Raw genomic sequence first — 27287 nt, 5'->3', positions numbered from 1 at the left:
ATCGGATCAAGCTTCAGGTCAGTCTTGCGCCTCCTATCAACCGATTAGGTTCACTGAGTAGACCGACATCGTGAAGCAGAGCGGTGATCTCATGTCGTGGTGTTGTGGGGAGAAGCTGTAGAAAAGGTCGTTGTTGTCTGCCTGGAGAGCGGCTCGAGGTTTCTAACTTCGTTTTTTCGGAGTACAAGGGGAAAGCTGTTGGCCGCAGAGGCTATCGATGGAGACGGCTACAAGGAATTGATGCTACTGTTCTACTTGATAGGGTAATTGCAACTGTTCTTATCGATTGGGTAAATTTGCCGCTACATGTAAGTTGAGGAATCTGAGCCATATAGATCGTTTCTTGTGGTTCCTAATCTTTGCTTTCCCAATTTGCTCAAAATTTTGTTCGATTTTTTATCTTGCAAATTTAATTCCATGTTTTGCATATAATGTTGGGCATCATTAGCAATTTGAAATTAGTTTTGATACCGAGGCTAAGCATTATGCTGATATTGTTGGCTGGAGTTTGGTTACTCTTGTTTGGGTGTTGCTTTGCAATGGGAACTATAGCAAAATAACAGTACTAGATTAATTTTGTTGCTTAGTAGCAATGCTATTAATATGTAATAGTCGCATTAGCTATAGGTCAGTAGCAGTGCTATCAAACATAAAATGGAAACCAGCCGATCACTTTCAAAAAATACATGTTCAAAAAACCCAGATACAGTAGCACCCATAGATTCTGTCTTCACTTTCAAAAAATAGAAAGTAAAAAAAATCAATGTCTCACTAATTCAAATACAATACATGCTCAGAAATGAATCTTACAGAAGGCAGTAGCAGCGCTCTAGCATTAGAGTTGCGCTCAAGCATCAGAGTCGGCAATAGCAGCACGCCAGCATCAGAGAGTTGTCGGAAAACAATTACAACAGTGCCAACATTAGCACATTTTTTGTTAGCAGTAGCACATTTCTCATGGGGTTGTGGGCAGTAGCAGTAGAATATGTAATGAAGTGACAGATGGTAGTAGCACATTTTTCGTCGGTAGTAGCACCTTCTTACTTGGCAGTAGCACATTTCTCATGGAGTTGTGGGCAGTAGCAGTAGAATATGTAATGAAGGGTAATTTGGTAAAATTGTAGTGACAGTTGGCATATGGATATTAATTTGTCCTAATTTGTTAAATTTTGTCCTTAAATGTATAAGATAATGTGTAATTGATGTATTTGTAAACTGAAATTTGATTAGTAACTTTAATGTAATTTGCTATTAGTTTTATAAGTCCAATATCATTTGGTCTAGCGGCATAGTCTCTCTTTAGTAAGTGGGAGGTTATGAGTTCGACTCATTAAGTTGTAACCTGATAAAAAAAAATTGTTTTATAGTTTCATCGATATAGACGTTCATATCATTAGATCAACAGCCGATGAAATCTGTCAAACAAAGAAACTTTGTATAATCATCTTTACACCCCATTAGAGCAAATGCAACAATGGTGCAATTTGGGGATTGGATCGAAGATGGGATTGAAAAACATCATCCACTATTAAGGAATTAGTCTGGGTTAGACATGGGTCTTATGTGGAGCCCACTTAACCCGACCAATGCATGGGGTAATCCTCAACCCACGGATTAATCCAGGGGGTCTATACACACCATTTTGCATATGATGTTGGTCCAAAACAATACAAATGTTAATATAAAAATATTTTTTCTACAATGTACATAGCAATTGGTCATTCGATTAATCTAATTGTTGTATTGTCGAGCCTACGGCCAAAGACTGATTTAGATGAATAGTATGTTAACCCGGATTGAAAATCGGTCCAACCCACTTAAAATGGGTGCATTTGCTCTTAGTTAATCACAATTGCGGTAACAACGGAAAGTCATTTCCTGACGATCAAATATGAGCATCTCCTCGTTTATAAGCCGCCTTGATCTGAAACGATTGGTCATGTACCATTTTAACGACCCATCTGTCCAAAGAGTTCCACCGCTTAGGCCAGGCCCACCCTCAATGGCAAGACAACAGTCCATGGCCCAGCCCATTGAATCTAACACCCCACAATTGAGCAACACAAAACCAAAAAACCTTGGGCCTATGAACAATGTGACCCAATCCTCCTGCACTAGGCCTCTCAAGAACCATTCCAACAGAGATTAGAACAGTACAGAGCACCACATTACAATGGTGTACTAGAGTAGTACCCAAGAGTTCACCCCTTCACTCATTACAGAGGCTAGAGGAAGATAGACAAAGTGGTAGCAAATGGGAATGGCTACCACATCCATATCTCTATCCCCATCAACTTTTCCCCCAATTCTCAAACCAAGCCATTGCCAATATCTCAGAACCCAGAAACCAAATCCTTTGCCTTTCCTCTCACAAACCAATTTTTCAACCAAAAAGACCTCAACTTTCCACAACCCACATGACAATATCAACCAAAGAAGCACCCCAGTTTGGAGAACCTATGCAAGCTCTGTTGAATCTGTGGCTTCAGAAGCCAACCCAATTGAGACCACACAGCAGATAATGGCCACCACTAGTGATGATGGTGTCTCTATGACCATTTCTGTTCTTCTCTTTGTTGCATTTGTTGGTCTCACCATTCTCACTATTGGGGTAAACTCAGAACAATTAATTGCCTTCTCAATTTCATAATGCTTAAATTAGTAATATTTTGGTGGGTTTTGAGAATTTTGTGGGTTTTGGATTCAGGTTGTGTACCTAGGTGTGACAGATTACTTGCAGAAGAGGGAGAGAGAGAAGATTGAGAAAGAAGAGGAAGCTAACGAGAAAAAGGGTGGAAAGAAGAGGAGGCTGAGAGCAAGAGCAGGGCCTAAGGGATTTGGACAAAAGGTTGAAGAGTTTGAAGATGATTAAAACGTATGCACTTGCTTCCTGTAAGCATTTCAACTTTTTTGTAGCTTGTATTATGAAGTTTTCTTAACAATTCAAAGTAATGTGGCTGAGCCAGGAGTTAATAGTAGATTCCCTTGAAGCCACTGGCAGCAGTGCCAGTTAACTTGTAGACTTGTAGTTACTCAACCTTCCAGCGCTTTAATTCGGTTTTCATTTTATAAAGGCTTGAAAATTTCACCTAAACAGTGATTTTCTTATAAAAGCTCAGAGATTTTTTTTTTTTTACCTATAAAACTTATAAAAGCTCAGAGATTGATGTTCAGTTTGGGATGTAAATAATGTTATGCAAGAAGCGCACTTGGGAAATATATCAAAACAGTACTGAACATATTTAACATTACCAAGTTGGTATTGCCGATGACATTTTTCTGATGCCGGCGATGTTGAACGGTTGATCCCAAGGTTTTTGCTCCCATGTTTTCAATTCGAACACATTCGAGATGGTGTCAAGTTCGATAGAGCCCTTAATTTTGAGACAGGGACCTCGAAGAAATGAGGAGGGTTGGGGGGACTTTTAGGCGAAGAACAAGTGCCTGTCTTGCGGCAGGGGGTTGGGGGTGTTTGTCTTGCTTATAAATTTCAAACACTGAAGTGACTGAACTAAATTTCACGCCTTACCAAAACTCAAATTGGAACTAAAAGGACTTTCTAGCTCTTCACATCAACATAGAGGTTTCCATCGGAATCAAAATCGAAAAGATCATAACCTGAAAATTTAACTCAATTTAGATAAGTGCAGAAGACTGTTCTATTTGCAAATCCCCAAAATCTTCAGTGAAAGAAGCTATGTGCAAAACACTGCAGTGAACTTAAAATAAAAGAGTCAATTTTTTTTGTGTTTTCCTCAAATAGTTATCCCACTTTGGAAAAACATCAACAAAAAATTCGATTGTAAAGGCACCGGAAAGGAAACTTTTATAACTAAGCCCCAAGATTGGATATACTCGTAAAAGTGGTTCAAAGATGAAAGGGAGTAGATATTAGTTTTGTGTAAGAAAAAGATCATTGATGCATTGAAAAACAGCAGCAAATACATAGGATAAACCTTGATCATTATACTTGATCAGATAGAAACTGTACCTTATGTAATTAGAAGAAAAAGAAACAAGTCATTACCATACATTATAAAAAAAAAACTGTGGCCTCGCCTAATCATGAACAGCTCTCCACATGGCAACATTTTTGTACAGTCACGACTACCAACTCACCATTAATCATTTTTACACCCTTAGAAAAACTTGTATAGTGCATTTATCTCCTCTTGCAGGGGCCTCAGGTGCGAGCGAACTTTCAACATCTGAACCTCAGCTAGCTTCGACTCTATGTATAAACTTTTAAACTACACAATGTACAGTTTTCCAGTACAAAGCAACAACTTTATTTCCAACCTGCCTCCTACCTGTCTTGAAAAAGATAGGTAGAGTCAGAGATCCTAAGATACGAACGATGGAGAGAGGGAAACACACACTAGCCTCAGTTAGCTGTACAAACAACTTTCTTTCCTACACTGCCTAAGCAGGGTGAGGAGCCGACTGAGCAGCAGCAGCAACTCTCCTTTCTGCATCCATTAAATAACCACGTAAGGATTAACATATTACAAAAACTAACTCAACCAAACAAAAAACCATAACCTGAACCTGATTTACTAACTCCAAAAAAAAATCCATAACCTTTGTGCCCTAGATACTAAATCACCTAGAGTAATCTGATATAAAGGGTGATGGAATGAAAGCATCAAGTCAACTGTTCAGATATAATCATAAAACATTTGAACACTTTCTGATATGACATTAACACATCCGCCTTCTGTATTTTCAAAGGTGTATAGTTCTCCATAAAATATAAAGCACAGTTATAAAAATTCAATCGCAAAGAGGAAGGAATAAGTACCCCCAGCGGCAACAAGTTTTTCTACACGAGCAACGATATGCTTCCCGTAAGTGTATTTCTTCAATGCATTCAAGTGAACTTTAATTCGTGAAAGAATCAGCTCACGTTGTTGGTCATCACAAGTTTCCAACACTTTCTGTACAACGTAGTTTGCAAACTGATCTTTCATCATTGCCTGTACAAGAAAAAACAAATTAAACTGAGATCATGCTTAGGGTTGGGAGATTCAGGGAAGAAAAAAATTGTGTTTGTGAGTTTGTGAGTTTCATTGTATACTCATTCCCTTGATGTATATGAAACTAAATCATAAAATGATAACCTTTCAAATTTCAGTGTTTTAACACATCCAATTACAAAGCACAAGATTCTAAATTGAGCGTTCTCATAACGAGAGTTTCTACAAAACTAAAATCCATTACATTCCACAAAACCTCACCCACTACTTATTTCACACCTTAGTTATCCTTTATTGGAGACGATGAATTCATTACTCTAATAAATACATAAAAGTGTACAATAAGCACAGAAGTTTGACAAACCTGAAGAGGCTCATTCTCATCAGTAGTTCCAAGCATCTCATTCACTAGTAACTCACGCTCAGCAGGACCGCCAAAAGCTAAACACTTCTCTACAACATTAGAGGCAAACTTCTGTTGACTCATTTGGACTATCTTCCCAGCTAATTCCTTTATAATAGCAGAACGCTCATGTGGCTTTCCATGCTCCAGTACATGCTGTTCGAAGAGAACAGTCAAGTTTCAATGAAAAATCATTTAGGCTTCAAATGTCAACACATGACATGCTGACATTTATCACAAGCCGCAAGGGTTGCAATTTCATACTAAGAACAAATAATCGAGATCACAACAAAAAGAAAACAACAAACAAATAATTATTGCAAGTGAAATATCTGTAATGGGGTGAAAAACAAAACAAAACAAAAGGTGACCTTCATCTAATAGGGAAACTAACAGATAAATAGTTTTTGACAGGCGCAAGACTGATATATGGTAATGAGACTCTGTTGGTTAGATAACCAAAGATATGGTACTCAAACCAAAGCAATAAAAAATACATATGATCACACTTCATGACTACAATATGTTTAGAATGACTTTTTGACATCAAATTTGAACCATGATTAAAAGAAAATCAATAAATCACAAATCAAAAACAAAACTCATGAAAATAAATAACTGTGACCAAACAAAGTCCATAAAGAGTATATTCAAGAAAAATTATGAACCTGAACAACATAATTGCCATACTGATCCTGTGCCAGCATGCTAACAGCTCCTAAAATCTCATCCATAACTTTGCTCTGAGTATTCTGGTCATTGCAGTGCTCAAGCACTCTCTGCAGATAAGGGAATTGTTATACATTCTTCAGCTTGTTAAAAGAAGTTAACAAGCACAAAAACAAAAGAGAAAGAAGTCTAGCTACCTGTATTACACGACACCCATATGGATGGGTGGAAAGGGTCACAACTTGATCAAAAAACGTTGAGACTATAAAATGAATGGCCTCTTCAGGGACACATTCAATACACTTCTGAATCACATGGTTCCCATTCTGGTCACGCACACAGCGCATGACATGGCCATCAAGTTCTCCAACCATTTTGATCTTTTGGTCCAGATCAACAACTTCTATTGCCTGAAAATTTTTTAAAACCACTTCTACTGTCCAGATCAACAACTTCTACTGTAGCAATTATTGTGCTTGTACTATTATTTAAGAGAAGACAGCTTTCGTCACAAAACAAACAGAGAGAAGACACACATCAACCAGAACAATTTTTTTTGACAAAATGACCTTGAGAAATCAAATATTTTGGAAATCAATTTCATTATCAAGGATATTGTGACAATAACAAAATAATAACAAACTAACTGACCCACTTTATCTCACTTTTCTCTCACTGCAATAACCATTTTCTCATGCATGTGAGAGACTGCAGTAACTATATTTATTTTAGTCATTAGCGGAAGCTAGATTGAACAAACAGTATCATTCACATCAGAACCACAATTAATGATGACTTGAGCAAATTCCTCAGTACACCATCATTTCCAAAATTAAATACAGGTTCCAATGAGATAAAGACTATTCTACCTTTTAGAAACCTAGAGAAAAGGACAAAGAGTGTGAAAGCTAATTGTAATGACTTAATAGTTATTGGTTCAATGCTAGAATAGGAATAGATATCCAAATTAAGGAAATGCAGGCGACAACGTAGCAACGACAACAAATTAGCTGTACCTTCTGTATCACCCGGCAACCATACATTTGGAGGCTAAGTGTCAGCACATGACCAAAAAGCTTGTTGGCCAACTCCCTTCTCTGAGACGGAAGCCCGTGCTCAAAAAACTGAATACAAAGAGAACAAATGTTACACGTAATGTACCTAGTAAGTAAAACAAACAAAAAGTATGATTGGAAGCACGAAAAAGATTTACCTTCTGAATCACATAATTACCAAATACATCGGTCATTAGAGCGAGAGCTTGAGGCATGATTTCCTGGTAAACCATGTTTTTCTCTTCCGTAGTGGCTGTCTCAAGTTTTTGTTGAATAAAACGACTCCCATATTGATCCGCACTGCTCACCAAAATGCATAATTATTACAACCAAAAATCTATCAAACCATAAAACTGGCATTGTAAGAAAACTAATCGGTAGTTCATACCTGAATTCCACAACATGTCCACCGATTTCTGAAAGTTCGAAGGACTTGGCTTTATTGCTCTTAAACTCTTCTAAGAGTGAAGATGCAAAGCTTTCATCTAAGTTACATCCAGCATCCAGATGCCATGGTCCCATGACACTCCCACCCAAATTCAAATTCCTCATCCCAGAAGGATAACACATATTAAGATCATTGTGCCTCATTGGACTACCAGGGCCAACTGGAGAGTTGGGAATAACAGGACTTGCCATGGGACTTCCAGGATAAGACATGCCAAAGGCATGATTTCCGTAGTAACCGTGATGATTTGAACCACCACTCTTGCCCCCCAAGGGAGCACCAACTCCATACTGTGACTTCTGAGGTGACAGCAAGGCTCCAAGATATGCCTTTTGAAGTTCAAGTATATTCATGTATGAATTACCTAAGTAGTTCCTATCCACAGAGGGATCATTCAGAGCAGCAAGCTGTGCTGCAGCATACTCAGATGTCCTCAAGTATTGAAGATACATAGGATCAACATAAGGCGCCTGGAGACCGTTCCCAGCTATCGGACTCCCTAATCTACCAAGGTTATGTGAATCAGATGCAGCAGCTGCTAAGTTTGGTCCAGAGGCCAAACCTCCTCCAAGAACTCTTGAATCCATTCCAGGAGGTATCATAGCTGATGCTGCAGCAACATTTTCAAACAAAGGTGGCAGATTGCCAGTACCAAGTTGACTAGCCACCATGGATGCCAATGCTGGATTCATAGAGTAGCCACTTAAACCATAGTTAGAAAATGATGAGTTTGCATTATCCACTTGCTGATACTGATTATGCAATCCACCTCCACCATTAAGATTCGATGCAGATGATCCTTTGTACAAGTTAACAGAAGGAACAGCAGATTTTTGCAGCTCAACTTGCCTGTCAGAGGATGCGATGTTCTGATCTGAGCCAACCCCATTGCTCTTACCCAAATCCAAGTACGAACCTTTTGCTGACTGTGGAGAAGGCATATGTATATGCGCAGATTCAGACTTCTTTAAGTAAGCAAGTTGCTTGGCATGACTCTCAGCACCTTGCAGGCCAAAGAGATAATTCTGGTGATCAATAACATCCTGTTTAACCTGTGATGGCAAATGGGGCTCATCATCTATCACACCATTTGAAGACAAGTTCATGGTGGATAAGGCAGCTACTATGTCTCCGGACTCATTAATGCCAGATGAGACAGCATTAAAGGAGCTTGGACTAGAAATGCCTCTTTTTTCTGAAGCACTAACTCTTCCTCCTCCAATAGGTGTAAGACAAGGGCTCGGAGCCCTAGCAATAACCTGAGGATCAGGGGTCGTGCTTCTTGACAAGGAAGCACCTAAAGCTGCAGCATAGGAATATGAAGAAGGTGGGCCCATGCTTTGGGCTGCAGAACCCTGTCCATTTGCACCAGATCGTAGAGCATCAGATGTCATCAAGTCACGGCGCAAATGAGTCAGGTCAGCTTCAGCAGAACCAAGTGCCTCCACATTTTCATCAAATGCATTACGACTAGCGGGACGAGAAGGAAGCCCAGGAACAGGAGTTGTACGCCCCATGTCATCCTGCACAACCAAACTTTGCATCAGCAGTATAAGAGTACAGAGATAAATCCAGGATAAAATAAAAGGGGAAAAAATGCATCAGCACAACAGGTCAATAGTGAGGATCATAAGTAAAATCAACAGGCAACAACAAAGAACTGCACAAGAACACAAAGCTGGAAAAGTACATCAGTGTGTCAACATTTCCCAGGAAAAGACTCCTAAAATAAGGATAGTAAGATAAATATCAAAGATTTGGAAAACGCTCCTAAAATCTAATGCACAGTAGAGGTCATGTACTAATTAATAATTTAAAGGCAATTGCACAAGGACTTCCCCTGGGCATTGCTAGATTGTAGTTTACTACTCTTGTGTGGAGGTTGCAAAAAATACCATGTTGTACTTAAATCAAACCAAAGACTCAACAAGTTCACTCATCTAAATTAGATTCAAGAAGCAAGGGCCTAGCGAAAATAGGGTTGTGCAAAATTTTATTTGAAGTAGTCATACTACTATGCTCTGTGGGACATTATTTAGGTCAAACAATGTGTAGACTGACAACCTTGAGAATGTAGCTGAAAAAGATGCAGATGAATAAGGGATAGTTGCATTGTATGAGATAGACCAGAGTACGAGTACAACTTACACAGCCATAACCAAGATGCAATCATGAAGAGAGTGATCTTGGTTAACTTGCAGCCATAAAAAAGAAAGTTCTTTATGTTCTAAAGGCTTTCAATTTTATTCACCAGGTCTCAACATAGTCACAGAATTTCCCTTCTCAGTAAACCTCCTAGATATCCACTTTCTCATATAACTATAAGGTTAAGGACAAGATTCAGTAGAACGTTTTGGTCCTGGTAAGACCAGGAAAACATTTCCATTTTGAATACAGAGCAATAATTTGAACCCCATAACTCTATGTTCACCTAAATTATACATTATATCATCTTAGAGATCAATGGGAAATAAATGTCAGAACCAGCAATTCAAGGAACATTTACAAAAGTGTTGCTCAAAAGTTATCAACAAAAGCATGCATACGCTAACAAAGAAGATTTGGTAACACATGTACTAAGTATGAACATCAAGCACAACACAGAAGCAATAAAGTCACATGAATTCTAAGAATAAAAAAAAAGTTATACTAAACACATTATCAAATGCAAGTATAGAGGAAGAAAGAAAAAAGAGAAATGCTTCAGTAACACATGTTCTAAATATCAAAGATCAACCACAACAATAATAAACGTCAAAACGGCAAATCAAGAAACATAAAGTCTTGCAAAACCATTCTCAAAAAATACGATCACACACTACAAATATGAATGCATGGCTTCAGTAACACATGTACTATATAGCAAACATCAATAACAATTGCAGAAGACAATCACCTGAAAGATTTCAGCAAGGCTTTTTTGTTTGTTACCAAGTCCTAAACCAGGCAGACCAATTAGCCCATCATTACCCCACTCTGCTGAGCCACGTACTTTATCCGGCTCCACATCACTCTCTTGTTTCCTCGAGTTAAAACCGGGTGGCATCGAATACATGGCTCTCCCACTAGCATCATCAGCCCTGTTCACTTTCCTCCTGTCCCCAATCCCACCCAAAACTGAACTCCCTCCTTTCATCCTCTGCGCACACCTCCAATCCTCCTTTGACAACAATGGAGGTGGAAGCCTAGGATTCATGTTCACATTCGAGTAATAGTATTTCAGATAAGCTGGATCAGACCTCATCTCCTCCTCCGACGAGAACCCATTTCCATTTTTAGCTCCAGGAAACTCCGATAGGAAAGAGCCAGCAACACCACCGCCCACACCGCCTCCTCCACCACCACCCCCAGCAAACAACCCTCCCACAGCATTCAAAGAACCCTCCACAGTCGGAGGCGCTGACCCACTCCTATAGATATTCAAATCACTCTCACGATCATCAGCCTCCTGCCGACGCTGGTCCCTCAGCAACATACTAATCTCCTTCTCAAATTCATCCCCAAACGAACCCTCATTACCTCCAAGCATTGGTCTTCTCCCCAATTCAGACAACATCCTCAAGAGCCACTACCCTAAACTAATCATTACCAACTACTACGCAGTAATCAAACCATAAACCCCTTGAAATCCCCAAAACCTAGCCCCACCGCTTATTTACAAGCTCAAAGCTTAAACCTTTAACCTGATCAAGACTCAAAATTTTCCACAACCTACTCCATACTCCCTCAAAATCAACCGACCCAAAAACGATCAGCCCAAAACAACAATCAGAGCTCGTAAACAAAACTACCTTGCCCAGAATTCAATCCCATAAATTCCCATAACGGCAAAAACAAGAGCAGAAAACACAAGCGGATTGACTGTGAAGAAAGTGATGTGAGGAAATAGTAAACAGAAACAAACAGGGGACCTTGAGCTCTTAGAGAGAAAGAGAGCAGTGTCGTCAAATATGAAAAACAGATAGTCAGATAGAAATAAAGAGAAAACCGACGGCGGGAGATCAATACGGCGGCGATTTCTTCTTACAAGAACCCTTGTTAGGGTTTTGTTCCAGTTCAAGGAGCCGATTAAATACACTGTGAGATAGTTAGAGAGAAAGCAAATAAAAGAGAGAGTAATAAATAAATATATATTTTCCAAAATCCTTTTTTGATTTTTAATTTTTTTTTTTTAAATTCTGATTAAGCTCTGGGAAATAGGGGATTAATTGACCAGGTGATAACGGCTTTTGTTGTGTTTTTATCCAAATTTGTATAAAAGTCCAAAAATAATTTAATTTAATTAATTTATAAATTCTATTTTTTTAATGAAAATGATGTTTCTTTTAGTTTTTTTCCGTCTTCCTATAGAAGAATCTCTGACTGACACGTCACCTCTAAAGATTCGCTGCCTCAGTATAAACCTAAATTTAGAAGCCAGTGAAAACAGGGCAAGGACAACTGAGCTACTGGGCAGTAGAAACTTATTGTAAAAATCTTTGTTTCTTTTTGTGTTTTTTCTCTTCCTTTTTACTTTTTATGGTGCAAAATCTAACTCAGATCTATTTGGTTCAATTCATGTACATGTTTTTGGACTTTGTTTGATAAATTCTTCTCTATAATACGATAGCGGACTTTGTTTGAGTAATTCTTTTATATACTACTATAGCGGTAATTGAGAATTTTTTTTATGTTTTGGTTGAGGTGAAGATTGTGACTTTTTTTGAGAAATTCTTCAATATAGGATTGTAATTGTAGTTTTTTTTTTTTTACGGTTTTGGTTTTAGTTAATCTTGATCTTTGCCATATCTTAATCGAAATCATATGTAAGTAATAAGTTGTTATGAAATAAATAATTAGTCAAAGGGTTCAAGATTTTTTTTCAAATTTACCCCACTTTTAACTATAAACAATAAATTCTTGTGCAAAAAACTGACAGGAAAAGAGCTAGAATATTTATGAGCAATAATGTGGAATTATTGTGAAATGGGTAAGTTTTTAGGGTGACATTAACCATTTTTTGGTTTATTGTGTTTAATTAGGTAATTAAATGGGTAATGAATTGAGTCATTTTGCTACGAAGGTTGGAAAATTTTACTATGGTACCTGGCTCTTTTTTCCTATGCTGCATGGCATTGTTGACCAAACAAAATAAATTCCACAGATATTTGTTGTGATGGGTATGGAAGTAGGTGGGTGTGTCACCTGTCATTGATTGTGCTTTGTTATCTAGCTAAGGAATAAGGATCACACTTACCAAGTTTATCAACTAGGACTTTGAGGTATAGGAGGACCATATGGGAGGGTATGGACTCTGGGCATTTCATGGGTTTACTCTCCAATATATGTTTTGCTTTTGATAGTAATTTTTTTTTTACTTCATACAAATTTCAATGATATTGTTATTTGTAAGTGGAAATGGCTCGAAATATTTAACAAAAACAGAAGCTCGAAATAACTTGTAATGTTCTTTCTAACAAAAAAAAAAAAAAAAAAACTTAACTTGTAATGTTTATGCTGAATGGACCTAAAGATAAAGTATAAACTCATTTTGGTGCAAATAGATATAAACCTAACTTGATATTGTTGATTTACAAGTAATTATACATATTTGAGCATTATTCCTTAAGATGTGTAATGATTACATGTTTTCCTCTATATCATCAAAATTTTATATCGATTTGTCATTTGTCGAAACTTGTCAACGATTTTATAATTCTATATATAATATCTATATAAACACGGTGGTTTCACAATAAGACTTTGTAGTGCAAAACCCTAGTTAATGTAACGGGTAACCCAACATGCTTGTACTTGTCGTATGGCTGTCTAGTAACATATATTTAACATGGTTATTCATTTTCTCATTGATACAAGTCTTATCATCAATAACATTGCTCAGGTGTTGATCACAAATCCGAAGCTAGTTGAACATCTTTTTGTTACTTTATCTTATCTATTTAATTAAAGACATATTAGTCGTGAAACAAAAAATACGGTGGTCGACACTCTAATGAAAATCTGAAATAGGACACAGCTAGGACACAGTCATTTAGCTAACAGTAACATCAACATATACTCATGCACTAGTTACGCAAACATTTAGGGGTGAAAATCGTATGCAAGCCGGTGAAACTGTCATACATATACCTAAAAGTAAAATGATAAAAAGAAAGTTACAGTAGTGTGTCCCTATCTTGCAGAGAAATAGAGAAACAGCTAGCCCCAGAAATGGTATTGGTGGAAGTGGCAGTTTAGGCCAATAGAACCCAAAACAGAACAGCATGGCCTGGATAGGATGACAGGGTCCTGAAGTAAGCAATTTAATTGGTTTGGAATTGGATCACCAAATGAAGCAAAAACCCTCGTCGATAGGAAAGGTCATTGTGTCAGCAAATAGCAACTGGGTGATTGAGGAGGGATGTAAAGCCATTGCTATGTTTAGAACAAGAGGATCTAAGAGAGGCAGTGTCTTTGCCTTCTTCGTCTAGATATGTTCCAGTTTGAATTGAATGGCCCAACGTGTGCATCACTTAATTTACATTACCGTCTCTCTCTCTCTCTGCTCACTTCTGTTCTGTTCTGTTCTGCTGCCTCTGTAGTTAATAGGAAATGTGGGGTGGTGACTCCAGAAACCCTAAATTTTCAAGCGTCTAAGTTGGGCCCTGGACAACGTTTTGGGCAATGTTTTCAGATGACAGCGGCCCAAACTATTTTAAAGAACTTCCAGGTATTTTTTTTTTCGTTTTTTTTTTTCTGAAAAACAAAGCTAACGCTTTTGAAAGCGATTTTGAGAAATAATTTTTAAAATAAAAAAGAGAAAATGAGATAGTAATTTTGTAATTTTAAAAATGTATTCGGCAATTGAGTGTGAAAAATATTTTTCATATATCATAAGATACTGAAAAAGTTAAAACGTCGAATTGATGTTTTTAGTTTTTCTTTGTAAAAGTTGGAAAACTTTTTTTTTTTCACATGTCTCCAAGGTTTATATCGGATGAGTAGTGCCACATACACCAAATTTTTTACCAAAATGAATACAAAATGATGTGGCCATTGCCACATCAACATTTTTGTTTTGATATTTGGGGACATGGTTTTTCTTATTAGCTTAATAAAACAATTAAAAATTGAAATTCCTTTAATTTGTTCCTTCCCTTTTAAAAATCGATCTGGAACCCTAATCTCATAAAATGGAGATATTAAAGAAACTCAAACTGCCATGCCACCATGGAATCATCTACAAACATCAAATTTCATGAGATTAGTTGTCAATAACAACACTTTCGAGGACTTCAATTGAGCATTTGAGAGATATTTTATTATCTGTGAACAATGATTTGCAGCTTGATGGGTTTTGGTAATTTGGGAAATCATGGTGATCGAACTGGTGTTTCTATGGTTGATCTCCTTTAACAATCTTCCTATACATACAAACATGCTCATTCAACATGGTTGACCTCCTTCACCTAACCCTAGGCAATTGTCCAATCTAGGATTTTCTAAGGTCTAGTCCTCTCTTCATCTTTGCTTTCTATCTCCTCGGGTGTCTTTTTTGATGTTTCATCGATTAGGAGAGAACTTTAGATTGAATTCTTTCGTAGCACTGATATGGTGACAGGGGAGGAAACCATAAGTGAATGGTGAAGACACTGGTTTTAATTTTTAATTTTCCGTCGTAACGAATGTAATACAAATTATTAATCATTCCACTTCATCAATATTTTTTCAATGTCAAATGTTGACATGGCGGTCACCACGTCATTCGGTATCCAATTTTTATATAAATATTTGGTGTCTCAAGCATTTTCCATATCGGATTGTTGATGACCCATTCGAACTGGGAAGTAAAACTGAATACCATCTGGAGGTCTACATGCAGCAAGTTCTTGATGGATTTTTAAGAACTATGAAGGTTGATTGAATGTGTTTTTACTCGTAGAATCTCTATGCATAGAATCATTAGCAAGATGTGTTGAGCAAAAAGAAAAAAGTAGAGATGAGCGAGCATGACCAACTCTAAGGCAAGGATTGAAAACAATGAATGGGCGTACGTGCAGAAGTGCAACATCAAAATCAGAAGTTTGAAAAAGATCATGAAGCTTTCAACAGACTTGAATTAATGTTCGTAACCCAGTAACCCTGAATTCAGGATTAGCTTAAGTGGTCAAATGGTTGGTCTTCTCCGTTATAACAAAAAAGAAAAAATTGTTGAATATATAGTTTAAATTACTAGTACTATACCATCCGATGGATCGAGACGCATGAAAGGATGCTGTCAACTATGATTCTTATTGAACTGCAAATCCAAATCCAAGAGTTGACGAGTTCTAATTTATTGAACTGCAATATAAAAAAAAATATTAAAAATAAAAAAACCTCATCTGTATCAAAATTATGTTCTCAAAGTTTGATTCAAACTGATCCATCGATTGATCATAGAAAACTGAGGCATGGACTAGGTCCTTGTATCCTTTTCCAAAACAACCGAGGTTGGATTCGTGATCTCAGAACCACTTTGATGGTGATAGGCTGGTCTAAGCAACAGTAGCAGAGATCATGGAAAGAGCTTTCTGTCTCTAACACTAACACAAATGAAAAGCAATTCCCTAATATTACGTTTGAGAAAGCAATTCTGTCTCATTTTCTTGGAAAAGTGATGAAAGAAAGATGACATTCAAATAAGCATAATCCCATGTAACGAAAAGAAGAAATGGCACCAGGGAAAGGTCTAAGAAACCACATCATCTCTTGATCTTTTTGCTAATGCAACTTTATTTAGTAGACGCACAAGATAAGACATGGCACCTTTGTTGAATACATTTTTTAGTATCATCTCTCAGCATACTTTGCAATCGTAGGCAGATTCTTAAACTTTTAGATCAAACTTTGAATTGTATCGTAGGAAATGTAATTAGGCGGTGTATATTTTAGCTAAGAAAGTGCTTTTGTAGTCTGTATTTTTATAGACAGGTTGAAAATGAATGTGAGCGTTAGCCTATTGTTTTAAGGTTTTACATTATTGAGACTTGAGAGAGAGAGAGAAAAAAAAAACATAAACAAACGCTGGATCCAGATAAGAGTTAGGTTCTCTTTTATTTATGTTGTAATACTAAAAAAAAAAAATTAATAAAAATGATTGATGCAACTCTTTCTCTCCATTAGTGTCATTTCTTGTAGTTTATTTTTTTGATAGGATATGTCATTAGTTAAACACTTAAACTACACCCTCAAGTCCTCAACTCCTTAAGGCCTTGATGCTTCCTTTGAGTTGAGTCTTCCACAGTAGAGATGGATCATGGATGGGATCGTGGTTCCGTGGGTTGTATGGCATTCTGGTGCTCAAGTTTAACCTAACGAATTTGCCAGAAAGTAGAATGTGATAAGATACCCACTCTATCATTATGCATATTTAGAGGATGTTGAAATGTATACTAGTCTTTTCACGCATGCAACTGAAAGCAAAATATGCACCATGATTGTTGTGGAGGGAACTCCGGGAAGCCAAGAAAGAGACACAAACATGGTGCCAAATTATTTCTCCTGATTGATGTGTCACCAAGCATATGCTTGCATTTTGCACTAAAGAACACATTTTATTTACTTTTGTAAGGACAATATGAACGGAGATAGAACAACAGGAGCGTACTATGGTTGGAAGAGAACATGGTTCCCATCATATTCACTTTTCGAGAAGTTTACAATAGCCGCTTAAAAGTGAATAATGTGATGTAAAATATAAAAGCAAATAAGGATTAACGGTATGTTTTATTTTTAGAGGTTGATGATGTGTAATTGTTGTAATTTGTTAACGTTATTGAATATCAAATACCGAATACCTCATTATTCCTGCTCGATTGTCACATTGGATGAATATCGACTTGCTTAATTTTGACATTAGATGAATGCAAGACCGATCTTTTGCTTGGATGAATAAGAGCTTTTCCACCGCTTTCATCCTTCAAAATGGAACATGCTATGAGAAGAGCATGCAACTCCATAGTGAAGCAACATAAGATTCATGTCATGAACAAGTTGATCAGTCGCCAATTTGACCTACACGACATTTTAAGACATAAATCATGGATCATTAAATTAAATTTCTAATGTGAACACTTTCACAAACAAACAAGTAAATTAACAAACATATATCTCTTTTAAATTATATAAATTGAACCATGAGACACTAAATAACACATAAATTGTTTTAAAAATAATTAAAATACTGATTTAAAATTCCTACTATAAATTTTCTAATCCTATTACCACCCGTCCCATATTTTTCTGGCGTCAGCTGACTGATGATTAAGAGACATCTACTAATCTCATTTAAGAAATACTTAGAAAACTAATCGAGAAAACCTTAATGACATATGTCTAATTTTCATTTTTGTTAATGAAAAACCATTATTTACACTGAATTAAATGAATCCAGCAACACAGTACAGTTGGATTTGACTACATAATTGCAATCAAGTAGGGCCCAATCAGACATAGCCCATATTTGTAATATTGTCCGTAGAGACGAGCGCACGCGACGCACCTTTAAAATTTGTTTTCTGCCTCGTTCAGGAATCTTCCTTGCTCCTCCTTCTTCTTCTTGTTTGCTCCAAACCGGCGACTATTTGAATTTTCAAACTCGGCGTCCGACCTCGCTCCCAGTCAACGTCTCACACCCACGCTCCTCACGCGCGATCAGCTTCTAACTTAGTAACTTATCGTAGTTTTACCGTATTTTGTTATCATTTAATCACATGCCGATTTATTTTAAATGCTTTGCCCACTCCCGCAACACACGCGCTGCGCTACTGATTATAGTCATTATACTACTTTGTCATCCCTTTCCTTTCTGGGAAATTACTTTACCCAATTACATCGCTAATCTATACTACAAATAATGGATTTGTAATTTTCTTAGGCAGTCACTATGATTTCATTAATTCTAGTGACTACCTAATGACCTTGAGGAGAAAATCGCCGACCTCCAATGTTAGGCTTCGTTCCGATGACTGAAACGTAAGGTTATGCGCGCCGGGGTGTGTCGAGGTATGTGGAATCGAGGACAGGGAGGAATCGTCGACGGTCGGAATTGACACTCAACAATGATTGATTCGCTTGAGTGGTGGAGGAAGGCGGCGAATCTTAGAAGGACGATTTGGCCGTATGATTTGGGACGGGTTTTGATGTGGACCGACATTGATAGTTGCTCTTACATACAAAGATGGACTTCGAAGAAGGTTCAACAAGTGGTGGCTGGAGTCTCTTGTTATAATCTGCCTCTCTTTCGACAGACGACGAGTGGGTTTGAGCAACATTTAATGTTTGGGTGGGTGCCTAGATCAAATTCAAAGCCCAATGGGTGACCCATTACATGTCAAAAGCCAAGATTTGTTGAAACACGTTGGGTGTCCATTTGTAGACAAGGATAATGGACTCTAATTCTCTAGCGTTTCGTGTATGGAATTCTGAAGGTATGACACGAACTATGTTTTGGGTTGACACAAGTAGTCATAGCGAATCTTCTGACGTAGTACCAAAAGAGGATTCAAGTTAACCTATAGCGAAGTTTGATTTGTTGAATAAATGGACCCTATTCATATGTATCACTGTGGGTATTACGTTAACTTTTTGTTCTGTTTGTATATGACAACGTGAGGGTATGCAATCGCCATTTTGAATTGATGATAACACAATTTTTTCTTATTTTGATGACGCTCCAACAAGTTATTTAGATGTGTTATGTGTTACGATACATTTGTATCCCAACAAGTTATTTGGATATGTTACGATACATTTGTATTCAACTCGCTCGATTGAGTGATAATTTTAATAGAATTACTTCCTTAATTAAGAAAAAACAATATTCAGAAATTATGTACATTACCTTACATATACGAATGTGATTTACTTGATCATTCCAAACAAGTAAAAAGAATAAAAGGAGAGAATGCGATTACTCGCCGGTTCTCCGGCGTTGATCTCAAAAATCCAATTAAAATGAGTTAATCAGAGTAGTGGAGCAGTTATGTTACTGACGCGGGTGCTCTTAATTGTCCTCTAATACTACCATTAGTGGACTAAACCCTCCCTGTGAATCCATCCCCAAATCGTTTCCGCGTGTACTTACGCGCCGCGTCAAAGGAACCCTATTTCGTCCTCTTTTCACATTCCACGCGTGTCTCAATAAAAGCCTCCCTCCTTCACTTTCCCCATTTCCTCATTCTTCTCTCTACAACTCTCTCTCTCTCTCTCTCTGACTCTTCCCCTCTCAGATCTACCATGGCCATGTCTTCGCCGTCTCCGACGACGTCGTATTGGTGCCACCGCTGCACCCGCTTCGTCCGCATCCTCCTCCAAGACGCCTCCGTCACCTGCCCTTACTGCGACACCGGCTTCCTCGAAGAGATAGACACCACCCCGCCGCCGGCCCCGACTCACCTCCACCGCCGCTTCCCGCCTTCCTATACTCACGATCAGAACCCGCCCCCGACGTCGCGGCGGGTCCGCCGGAGCTCCGGCGACCGGTCGCCTTTCAATCCGGTCATCGTCCTACGTGGCGCGGCCGACGACTCCGAGTCGAGCTCGTTCGAGCTTTACTACGACGACGCCGCCGGGTCGGGGCTCCGGCCGCTGCCGCCGACCATGTCGGAGTTTCTGATGGGGTCGGGGTTTGATCGGCTGCTGGAGCAGCTGGCGCAGATTGAGATAACCGGGTTGGGCCGACCCGAGAACCCGCCGGCTTCTAAATCAGCCGTGGAGTCGATGCCGGTGGTTAAAATCGACGAGTCTCACGTCGGGTCGGAGTCGCACTGCGCGGTGTGTAAAGAAGCTTTCGAATTCGGGTCGGAGGCCCGAGAAATGCCTTGCAGCCACATATACCATTCCGACTGCATCCTGCCGTGGCTCTCGATGCGAAACTCGTGCCCGGTCTGCCGCCACGAGCTGCCCGTTGACCGGAACTCGGAGCCGGGTCACGACGAGGAGGCAACCGGGTTAACCATCTGGAGATTACCCGGAGGCGGGTTCGCCGTGGGTCGGTTCTCGGGCGCGAGAAGACCCGGGGAGCGTGAATTGCCGGTTGTGTACACGGAAATGGACGGAGGGTTCAACGGAAGCGGGGCGCCGAGAAGGGTATTATGGGCATCGAGAAATAGAGGAAGAGAGAGCCGCGGGATTGGGAGGGCTTTTCGTAATTTCGCGTCGTTCTTTGGGAGGTTTAGGTCAAATTCGTCTTCGAGGACCGGGTCAGAAACCGGGTCGGAGGCATTTAGTCGGAGTCGGAGCCACTCAAACTCGGTGTTCGGGCGGTACGTGCAGCGGCGCAGCCGGGCTTGGGTGTTGGATGATTAGAAAAAAAAAGCTGGATTTTACAGCTAATACAAAAAGATCACAATTTTGTTTCTTTCTTTTGTTTTATTAGATTTTTTTGGATTGGGATTTGGGATATGTGAAAAGTTTATTCATTCCAGGCTACAGATTGGTCATATTCATCACTGTATATATTTTTAGGGCAAATTTGCCTCTACATTGTAGCATTTTCATTTTCAATCTTAATTGTATAATTCAAGCTCCAGCTTCTTCTGGCGCAGAAAGATATTAGTTTTGGCTTTTTTTTTTGTTTGTTCAAATGTGGTATTTGGCTTATTTGTTAAGAAAATGTGGCACTTGGTATGGGAGAGTTTAGTGGCCTCAAATAATTGAGCTACACACACTGATATGTTAACAGTGTCATATCTCTCGGGAGTGATGAAAATTAGGTATCATCAAAGATCTTTTGTGTAGCTTAGCTGGCTGATTGGCGCCAACAACGTGCCGACTGATTGCTATGACGGAATGAGTGATCTCTTTTTATTAGGGTTTCTCTTTAAATTGGGAAAATGCTTTTTACTTTGGAAGTTGGACAGTTAAGCTTGTCTGTTGGTTAAATCATTAAATCTAATAATACGCGTGTATTAATGTAAAATTACATGTCATATTTTAGACATTACGTATCTCATCGATGAGACAAACATATCAGGTGACACGCTTGTCTTATTTAATATTTTTTTTGAAATCAGGAATACTTTAAATACAAATCTGAGTGTTCGGATTTGATTCTATATATCTCGGTTTATTTATTTAATTTTCTCATACAATCTCTTTTTTGCACACCAACTAGCAAAAGAGGCCTTAAAACACAGTCAACCTTTCCTTTGTTTACAGTCGTAGCATCAATGGCTCTATTAATGTGTCAGTATGGATTCCAAGTGTGAATTCTAGTTGGGAGGCTTTCTTTCAATTGCAACCATTTTAGGGGCTAATGTGAAGAAAGCTTTTCCAGAAGTCTTGTATTTCATTATGAAGTATCCTATTTGAAAATTAAAGAAATCCGGGTGGAATAAACTAAAAGATAATGGCACCATTGAAGTTACCTCGTTCAAATTTTGGCCATCTGCCTACTCATGCCTAGCTTGTGTACACAGATGATATAATAAATGTCTAATGCAGGGCCTTTGCATTTTGGTTGCAACTGGACAAGAATACCAGTGCTTTATTTTCTTGAAAGGGATTTTCCCCATGAATCTGAAGAGCACCAGTTTAAATTTATATGTTTCATCAGTAAGGAGTGAAGCCATATTGAACATCCTGGCCTCTATTATTCATCACCCAAAAGAAAATTAAAAAAATTCAAGTGGATATCTAAATGAAAAGGAATCTTGATCCAGATTATCACAATCAGTGCTTAGCTATTAGGATCATCAACTTCCATTTGTTGTTGAAATATAAACTTTGAACTCTCAAAGATTTGCAAGAAACTAGCTAGCAGTTTCAAGTTTGTGAAGCTAAAGTTCTGATCATTTTGTTCGAGCTAATGCGTTTTAAGGGGAAACTAAAGTGCAGGCCTGAGATCAGGCAATTCAGTTCTCTTCTTCATGGATGGTATATGAACATTCCTTGTGCTCATAGTGTATTCAACTCAGAGTCTAGTACTTGTGCAATGCTGTGTGGGAAAACCTCATGCTATTTTATTGGACTTCAGTCATTCAAATTTTGGCCATCTACTGCAGTCAAGTCCTGCCTACTCATGCCTAGCTTGTGCAAATATAGATGTATAATAAATATCTAAAGCAGGGCCTTTGCATTTGGTTGGAGTTTGACAAGAATGGCAGTTCTTTAGTTTCTTGAAAGAGATTTTCCCCTTGAATCTGAAATCCACTAGATTAATTGTTTCACCAGTTAGGAATGACCCTCCCTTATGAACTTCCTGGCCTCTATTATTCATCACCCAGAAGAAAATAGAAAACCTCAAGTGGGTTATTGAGTATCTTAGGCTATGTATCCCTTGCTTGGTTCAGTACATTATAGCTGAAGGCCAGTTTCAGCTCGAATTAATTTGGATGATAATTAAAAGCAGCATTTTGTTTGATAATTTTTATTTTGAAAGGTGTGATTATTTATTTATAGAACTTGATTACAAACGAGCTCTTGGTACCTTGTATGGACAGGAACTCATTACATCAGGTGTTATATTACAATCAGTTCTTAACAAATAGTACCTCAACCTCCTATTCTTGTTGAAAGTTGCACTCTGGACTGTCAAAGTGAGCAAGCTTCAAAAAAGTCTCTCTAGCAGTTTGAAGTTTGTGAAGAGCATCCCTCAAGCTAATGCGTCCATCAGGAGAGGTGAAAGCGCAAGAGAGCCCAACCTCGATAACTGAGTTCAGACAATGCAGCTCTTCTTCTGAGATGAGATTTGAGCCTTCGTCGTGCTGACAATGTAACAACTCAGAGTCTAGTACTACTGCAATGTTGTGAGGAAATGATGACTGCACCCATTGAACGAGGTTAACTTCTCCTGTGAAGCGCTCATCGGTTGGACTTTTTCCAGTAAACAGCTCCAACAACATTACTCCAAAACTGTATGCATCTCCAGCTGTGGAGGGTTTTTGTCCAAAACCATATTCTGCATTGTACACAAATATTATATATTTCATTTTCAAGGACAACAACTTATAAAACAACCATATTATTATAGGTAGATGCTATCCACAATCCCAGACAGTCATTTGATCAACACTGAGAGTTCATTATTTTTTCATAATCATCGAGTTATTAAGTAGGAGGATCACTTTCTGAAGGAGCGAAGAACATCGTTTTAATTGTTAAATGAACTCATGAAGTACTTGTATAAGAAAACTGCTAGCTAGCAAATTGATTCATTACTAACCTGGGGGTATGTATCCAATGGAACCCTTGAGGACATTGGTGGAGCCAATAGAATGTTGAGTGGATGTTTCCTCTATCAGCAACTTTGCCAGCCCAAAATCTCCAATCTTTGCAGTCATGTCTTTGTCCATAAGAATGTTGCTTGGCTTCAAATCACAGTGAACCACTGGAACTTCACAATCATTGTGGAGGTAATCCAATCCACAAGCAACATCAATCACCACATTCAATCTCTCCACAATGCTTAAACCGCTTCCGTCTGAATTTGTTCTCTTGCCTCTGATCCAATCTTCCAAGCTCCCATTACTCAGATACTCATACACCAAAGCCAGAAACTCCATGTTCTTATAGTCTAAGCTTGAGCAGGAAGTAATCAGTTTGACAAGATTCCGGTGCCTCACACTCCTTAAAGCATTACACTCTGCCAAGAAACTCTTCCAAGACCCTTTTGGTCTTATATCAAGCACCTTGACTGCAACTTCAATTCCTTGGTCTCTAAGAAACCCTTTATATACAGAACCAAAGCTCCCCCTTCCAACCAAATTTCCTGGGTTGAAATTCCCTGTTGAGCCACGGAGTTCTTCATACGAAACCATTTGATGCTGCCCTTTTACCACGAAGTCATCACAAGTTCCTGTAATTTTTGTTTTGCAACCTTTTCTTTTCTTAGCATAGACCAAACAGCCCACTATAACACATATTGCTATGGTTGCTAAGACAGTTGTAATGATCACAACTGGGACTAGTATTTTTCTGCTTCGACGACCATTACTATTCTTCACACATGGAAATTTAAGGCAAATTTCTGGGTTGCCTTCAAGATGAACATTAGTGAAATTTTTAACAAATAATCCACCATTAGGAATCGCTCCTTCTAAGTGATTAAATGATAGGTTCAAGTACTGAAGGGCATGTAGGTCTTGAAAATTCTCTGGAATGGAGCTGGAAAGCTGGTTTGAGGAAAGGTCTAGAAACTCAAGGCCTCTCAATTCTCCTACACCATTGGGAATAGAACCTGAAAATCTATTTCTTGACATCAACAATCTCTCCAAGCTTTTACACTTTCCTATTGATCCCGGGATATCTCCAGATAAAGCATTGTCAGAGAGGTCTATAGTAACAACCTTCTCTAGGGACCCAAGTTCTGAAGGCAAAGGTCCACTTAGAAAGTTTTGGGACAGATTGAGAGTGGTGCTTAAACTAGGGAGGTTGAGAGTTTCACCGGAAATGGTTCCGTTGAGCTCATTGTTTGATAAGTCCATGGAAAGCAGATTCTGGAAGTTTGAAAAAGAAGAGGGTATTTGGCCAACAAAGTGATTCCCAGATAAATCAATGCTGTTCAACTTTTTGAGATTTCCCAAGGAGTTTGGAATATGACCAGACAAATCATTTCCTGCTACACTAAGCTCTTGTAGGTTTTCCAATTGGCCTATTTCAGTAGGAATTTCACCAGATATTGAATTGTAGCTCACATTTAACAAAGTTAAACTAGTAAGACGACCAACTGAGGCAGGAATATTACCGGAAATCCGATTCCCTCCCATGTACAATTTGTTGAGAACCTTCGAGAGATTGCCAAGTGATTCTGGAATGACTCCCTCTAACTGATTGTCGTCGAAAGCAAGAAACTGCAGGTTGGTGCTGTTTGTCAATGAAGTGATAAAACTGAGACCATCACTGCCTTTACTAACGATCCGATTGAAGCCAATGTTGTACATTTCAAGGTCTGGCATGTTTCCAAGCCCTGGTGGAACTGTTCCTTCCAGAAAATTGTTTGACATTCGAATTGATCGAATCTTGGTGATGTTGTGCAAAGAAGCAGGAATGTTCCCTGTCATTAGATTGAAGCAGTTCCGGTAGTATAAAAGATTTGGAAGTGTCTGATCAATATCTTTGGGAATCTCACCCCAAAGTTGATTGGAAGCAACAGTAAACAGAACCAATGAAGTAATGTTGTATATGGAGGGAGCAACAGTCCCAGTGAACTTGTTACCAGAAAGATCAAGTTCCTTGAGATTGTTAAGTAGACCCAACTCACTAGGTATGATCCCACTGAGGCTATTTGTACCCAAGTTCAGAGATGTGAGTGTGGATGAAAGGTTGCTTATGGATGAAGGAACAGAACCAAAGAATTTATTTCGTGCCAGATTCAAGACTTGAAGTTTCTTTTGGCTGAACATCTCCTCAGGGAGCCTCCCTGTTATGTTGTTCCCAGCCAAGTCGAGGACTTCTAGTGCATTCAAGTTGCTCATGTTTGAAGGTAGTGGACCTTGTATGGTGTTGGAGCTCAGGTTCAGAGATCTCAAGCGGTAAAGGTTAACAAGTTGAGTAGGAATTGCTCCTGTTAACTTGTTGTTTTGAAGTTGAAGGGAACGGAGGAAGGATAAGTTACCAATCTGAGGGCTTATGGTCCCTGTAAGCAACATATATCAACTATCAAAGAAATATAAAGGATATAGAAGTGAAACTACACAATATTTTTTATTAAGTTTACACTTCAAACTTCTTGTTGTCGATATAGTAATTTAGTTTAATTATATATAAATATGTAAAACAAATGTACTAATTTTATTTTTATTGTTGTGAACTTGGTTCAATCAATTAGTAATTTTGGTTGAATTAGTTGTAAAATGAGTGGATCATATACATCTCAGTAAAGAAGTCGTAGACAACCTCTGCGTACAATAATGCAAAGTATGTAGATAGTATCGAAATTAAGATACTGGATATGCGTCTCAGACCATACCTGTAAGTCCCAAGCTTGAAAGATCAAGACCAACAACTCTCGGACTCTGACCATCGTTTCTGCAAACAACTCCAGTCCAGTTGCTGCAAGGTGATGAATTCTGGTCCCAGCTTAAAGATGGAGGGGCACTGAGCAAGGCCTCCTTGAATGAGATCAAAGCCTCCTTGTCAGTGGTAATGCTTGGAATTATAGCAGACTCTACGCTCAGACATATGCATAGAAGAAGAGCTAACATGGAAAACGAAGAAGACAGTAGAGTATGGAAGAGGGAAGCCATTGTTTTCGAGGATCGGTGAGGAAGAAGAAGGATAACCATGACATGTATATATTGGGCTATTCTGAACTGGGATTTCATTTTCTTATGATAGGTCCCACGAGGCCATGACTACCATTGTCATCAAGAATAGTCTTTGAAAGAGTCCAAGTTGCTAGACGTGATTGACGACTGACGAGTATCTAAGCAGTCTGAACACGTACAGCTCGATCTCGTCTCTTTGATCTCATCGCTTGGACTGATTCAGATTTGCCAAAGTGTATGGTGCGAGTTGGTGACAAGGGTCCTTGAATTGAAAAATGAAGTATGAATGACAAGGTGCGTATTAGGAATGCAATCACACTTAGGAGCCTGGTCGACCAAGGTTTTCAAATTTGGAACCCCAAAATCTTTGTTGTAGTCGATTGACGGGTTGTTTATGACTATGATATATGCTAGAAAACAATCCAACTCTTTTTTTCTTCGTTAATTCGAAGACTAAAACGACACATCGGTGGCCAATAAAACATTGACGCTTAAACGTCAAGTTCT

At 38.6% G+C, this 27287-nt stretch overlaps 4 protein-coding genes across 4 annotated transcripts; 2 read left to right on the top strand and 2 right to left on the bottom strand.

Annotated features, from left to right (window-relative positions):
* Positions 1 to 2227: 2227 nt before the first annotated feature.
* LOC101294738 lies at positions 2228 to 3091 on the top strand. Its single transcript, XM_004294605.1, has 2 exons — positions 2228 to 2611; positions 2708 to 3091. Exons 1-2 carry the CDS (start codon positions 2255 to 2257, stop codon positions 2870 to 2872), a joined length of 522 nt encoding a protein of 173 aa, XP_004294653.1. The 5' UTR covers positions 2228 to 2254; the 3' UTR covers positions 2873 to 3091.
* An 808-nt stretch (positions 3092 to 3899) lies between these two features.
* LOC101294443 (pumilio homolog 2-like) lies at positions 3900 to 11305 on the bottom strand. The gene is made up of 9 exons (XM_004294604.1): positions 10448 to 11305; positions 7492 to 9074; positions 7262 to 7403; positions 7065 to 7172; positions 6246 to 6458; positions 6048 to 6158; positions 5341 to 5535; positions 4802 to 4976; positions 3900 to 4469 (listed from the first exon to the last, which is right to left on the bottom strand). The coding sequence occupies exons 1-9, from the start codon at positions 11105 to 11107 to the stop codon at positions 4423 to 4425; spliced, it is 3234 nt and encodes a 1077-aa protein (XP_004294652.1). The 5' UTR covers positions 11108 to 11305; the 3' UTR covers positions 3900 to 4422.
* Positions 11306 to 19793: 8488 nt separating this feature from the next.
* Positions 19794 to 21155, top strand: LOC101294151 (E3 ubiquitin-protein ligase RING1-like). Its single transcript, XM_004294603.1, has one exon. It carries the CDS (start codon positions 19810 to 19812, stop codon positions 20878 to 20880), a length of 1071 nt encoding a protein of 356 aa, XP_004294651.1. The 5' UTR covers positions 19794 to 19809; the 3' UTR covers positions 20881 to 21155.
* Positions 21156 to 22944: 1789 nt separating this feature from the next.
* Positions 22945 to 26759, bottom strand: LOC101310305 (probable LRR receptor-like serine/threonine-protein kinase At3g47570-like). Its single transcript, XM_004295926.1, has 3 exons — positions 26483 to 26759; positions 23738 to 26149; positions 22945 to 23473 (listed from the first exon to the last, which is right to left on the bottom strand). The coding sequence occupies exons 1-3, from the start codon at positions 26757 to 26759 to the stop codon at positions 23076 to 23078; spliced, it is 3087 nt and encodes a 1028-aa protein (XP_004295974.1). The 3' UTR covers positions 22945 to 23075.
* Between the last annotated feature and the right edge of the window lie 528 nt (positions 26760 to 27287).

The sequence above is a fragment of the Fragaria vesca genome, linkage group LG3 (genome assembly GCF_000184155.1).
Source record: "Fragaria vesca subsp. vesca linkage group LG3, FraVesHawaii_1.0, whole genome shotgun sequence".
NCBI classification, from domain to species: Eukaryota; Viridiplantae; Streptophyta; class Magnoliopsida; order Rosales; family Rosaceae; genus Fragaria; species Fragaria vesca.
The sequence above is the reverse complement of the archived record's forward strand: the minus strand, read 5'-3'. Positions and strand labels throughout refer to the sequence as shown.

Excerpts from the sequence above, each read along its gene's own strand:
- LOC101294738 (XM_004294605.1), top strand. The coding sequence starts at position 2,255 with ATGGGAATGGCTACCACATCCATATCTCTATCCCCATCAACTTTTCCC. Across the intron at positions 2,612-2,707 it reads TCACCATTCTCACTATTGGG|GTTGTGTACCTAGGTGTGAC; the intron begins GTAAACTCAGAA and ends TTTTGGATTCAG.
- LOC101294443 (XM_004294604.1), bottom strand. The coding sequence starts at position 11,107 with ATGTTGTCTGAATTGGGGAGAAGACCAATGCTTGGAGGTAATGAGGGT. Across the intron at positions 7,173-7,261 it reads GTAATTATGTGATTCAGAAG|TTTTTTGAGCACGGGCTTCC; the intron begins GTAAATCTTTTT and ends CTTTGTATTCAG. Across the intron at positions 5,536-6,047 it reads ATGGCAATTATGTTGTTCAG|CATGTACTGGAGCATGGAAA; the intron begins GTTCATAATTTT and ends CTCTTCGAACAG.
- LOC101294151 (XM_004294603.1), top strand. The coding sequence starts at position 19,810 with ATGGCCATGTCTTCGCCGTCTCCGACGACGTCGTATTGGTGCCACCGC.
- LOC101310305 (XM_004295926.1), bottom strand. The coding sequence starts at position 26,759 with ATGGCTTCCCTCTTCCATACTCTACTGTCTTCTTCGTTTTCCATGTTA. Across the intron at positions 26,150-26,482 it reads TTCAAGCTTGGGACTTACAG|GGACCATAAGCCCTCAGATT; the intron begins GTATGGTCTGAG and ends TGTTGCTTACAG. Across the intron at positions 23,474-23,737 it reads CATTGGATACATACCCCCAG|AATATGGTTTTGGACAAAAA; the intron begins GTTAGTAATGAA and ends TGTACAATGCAG.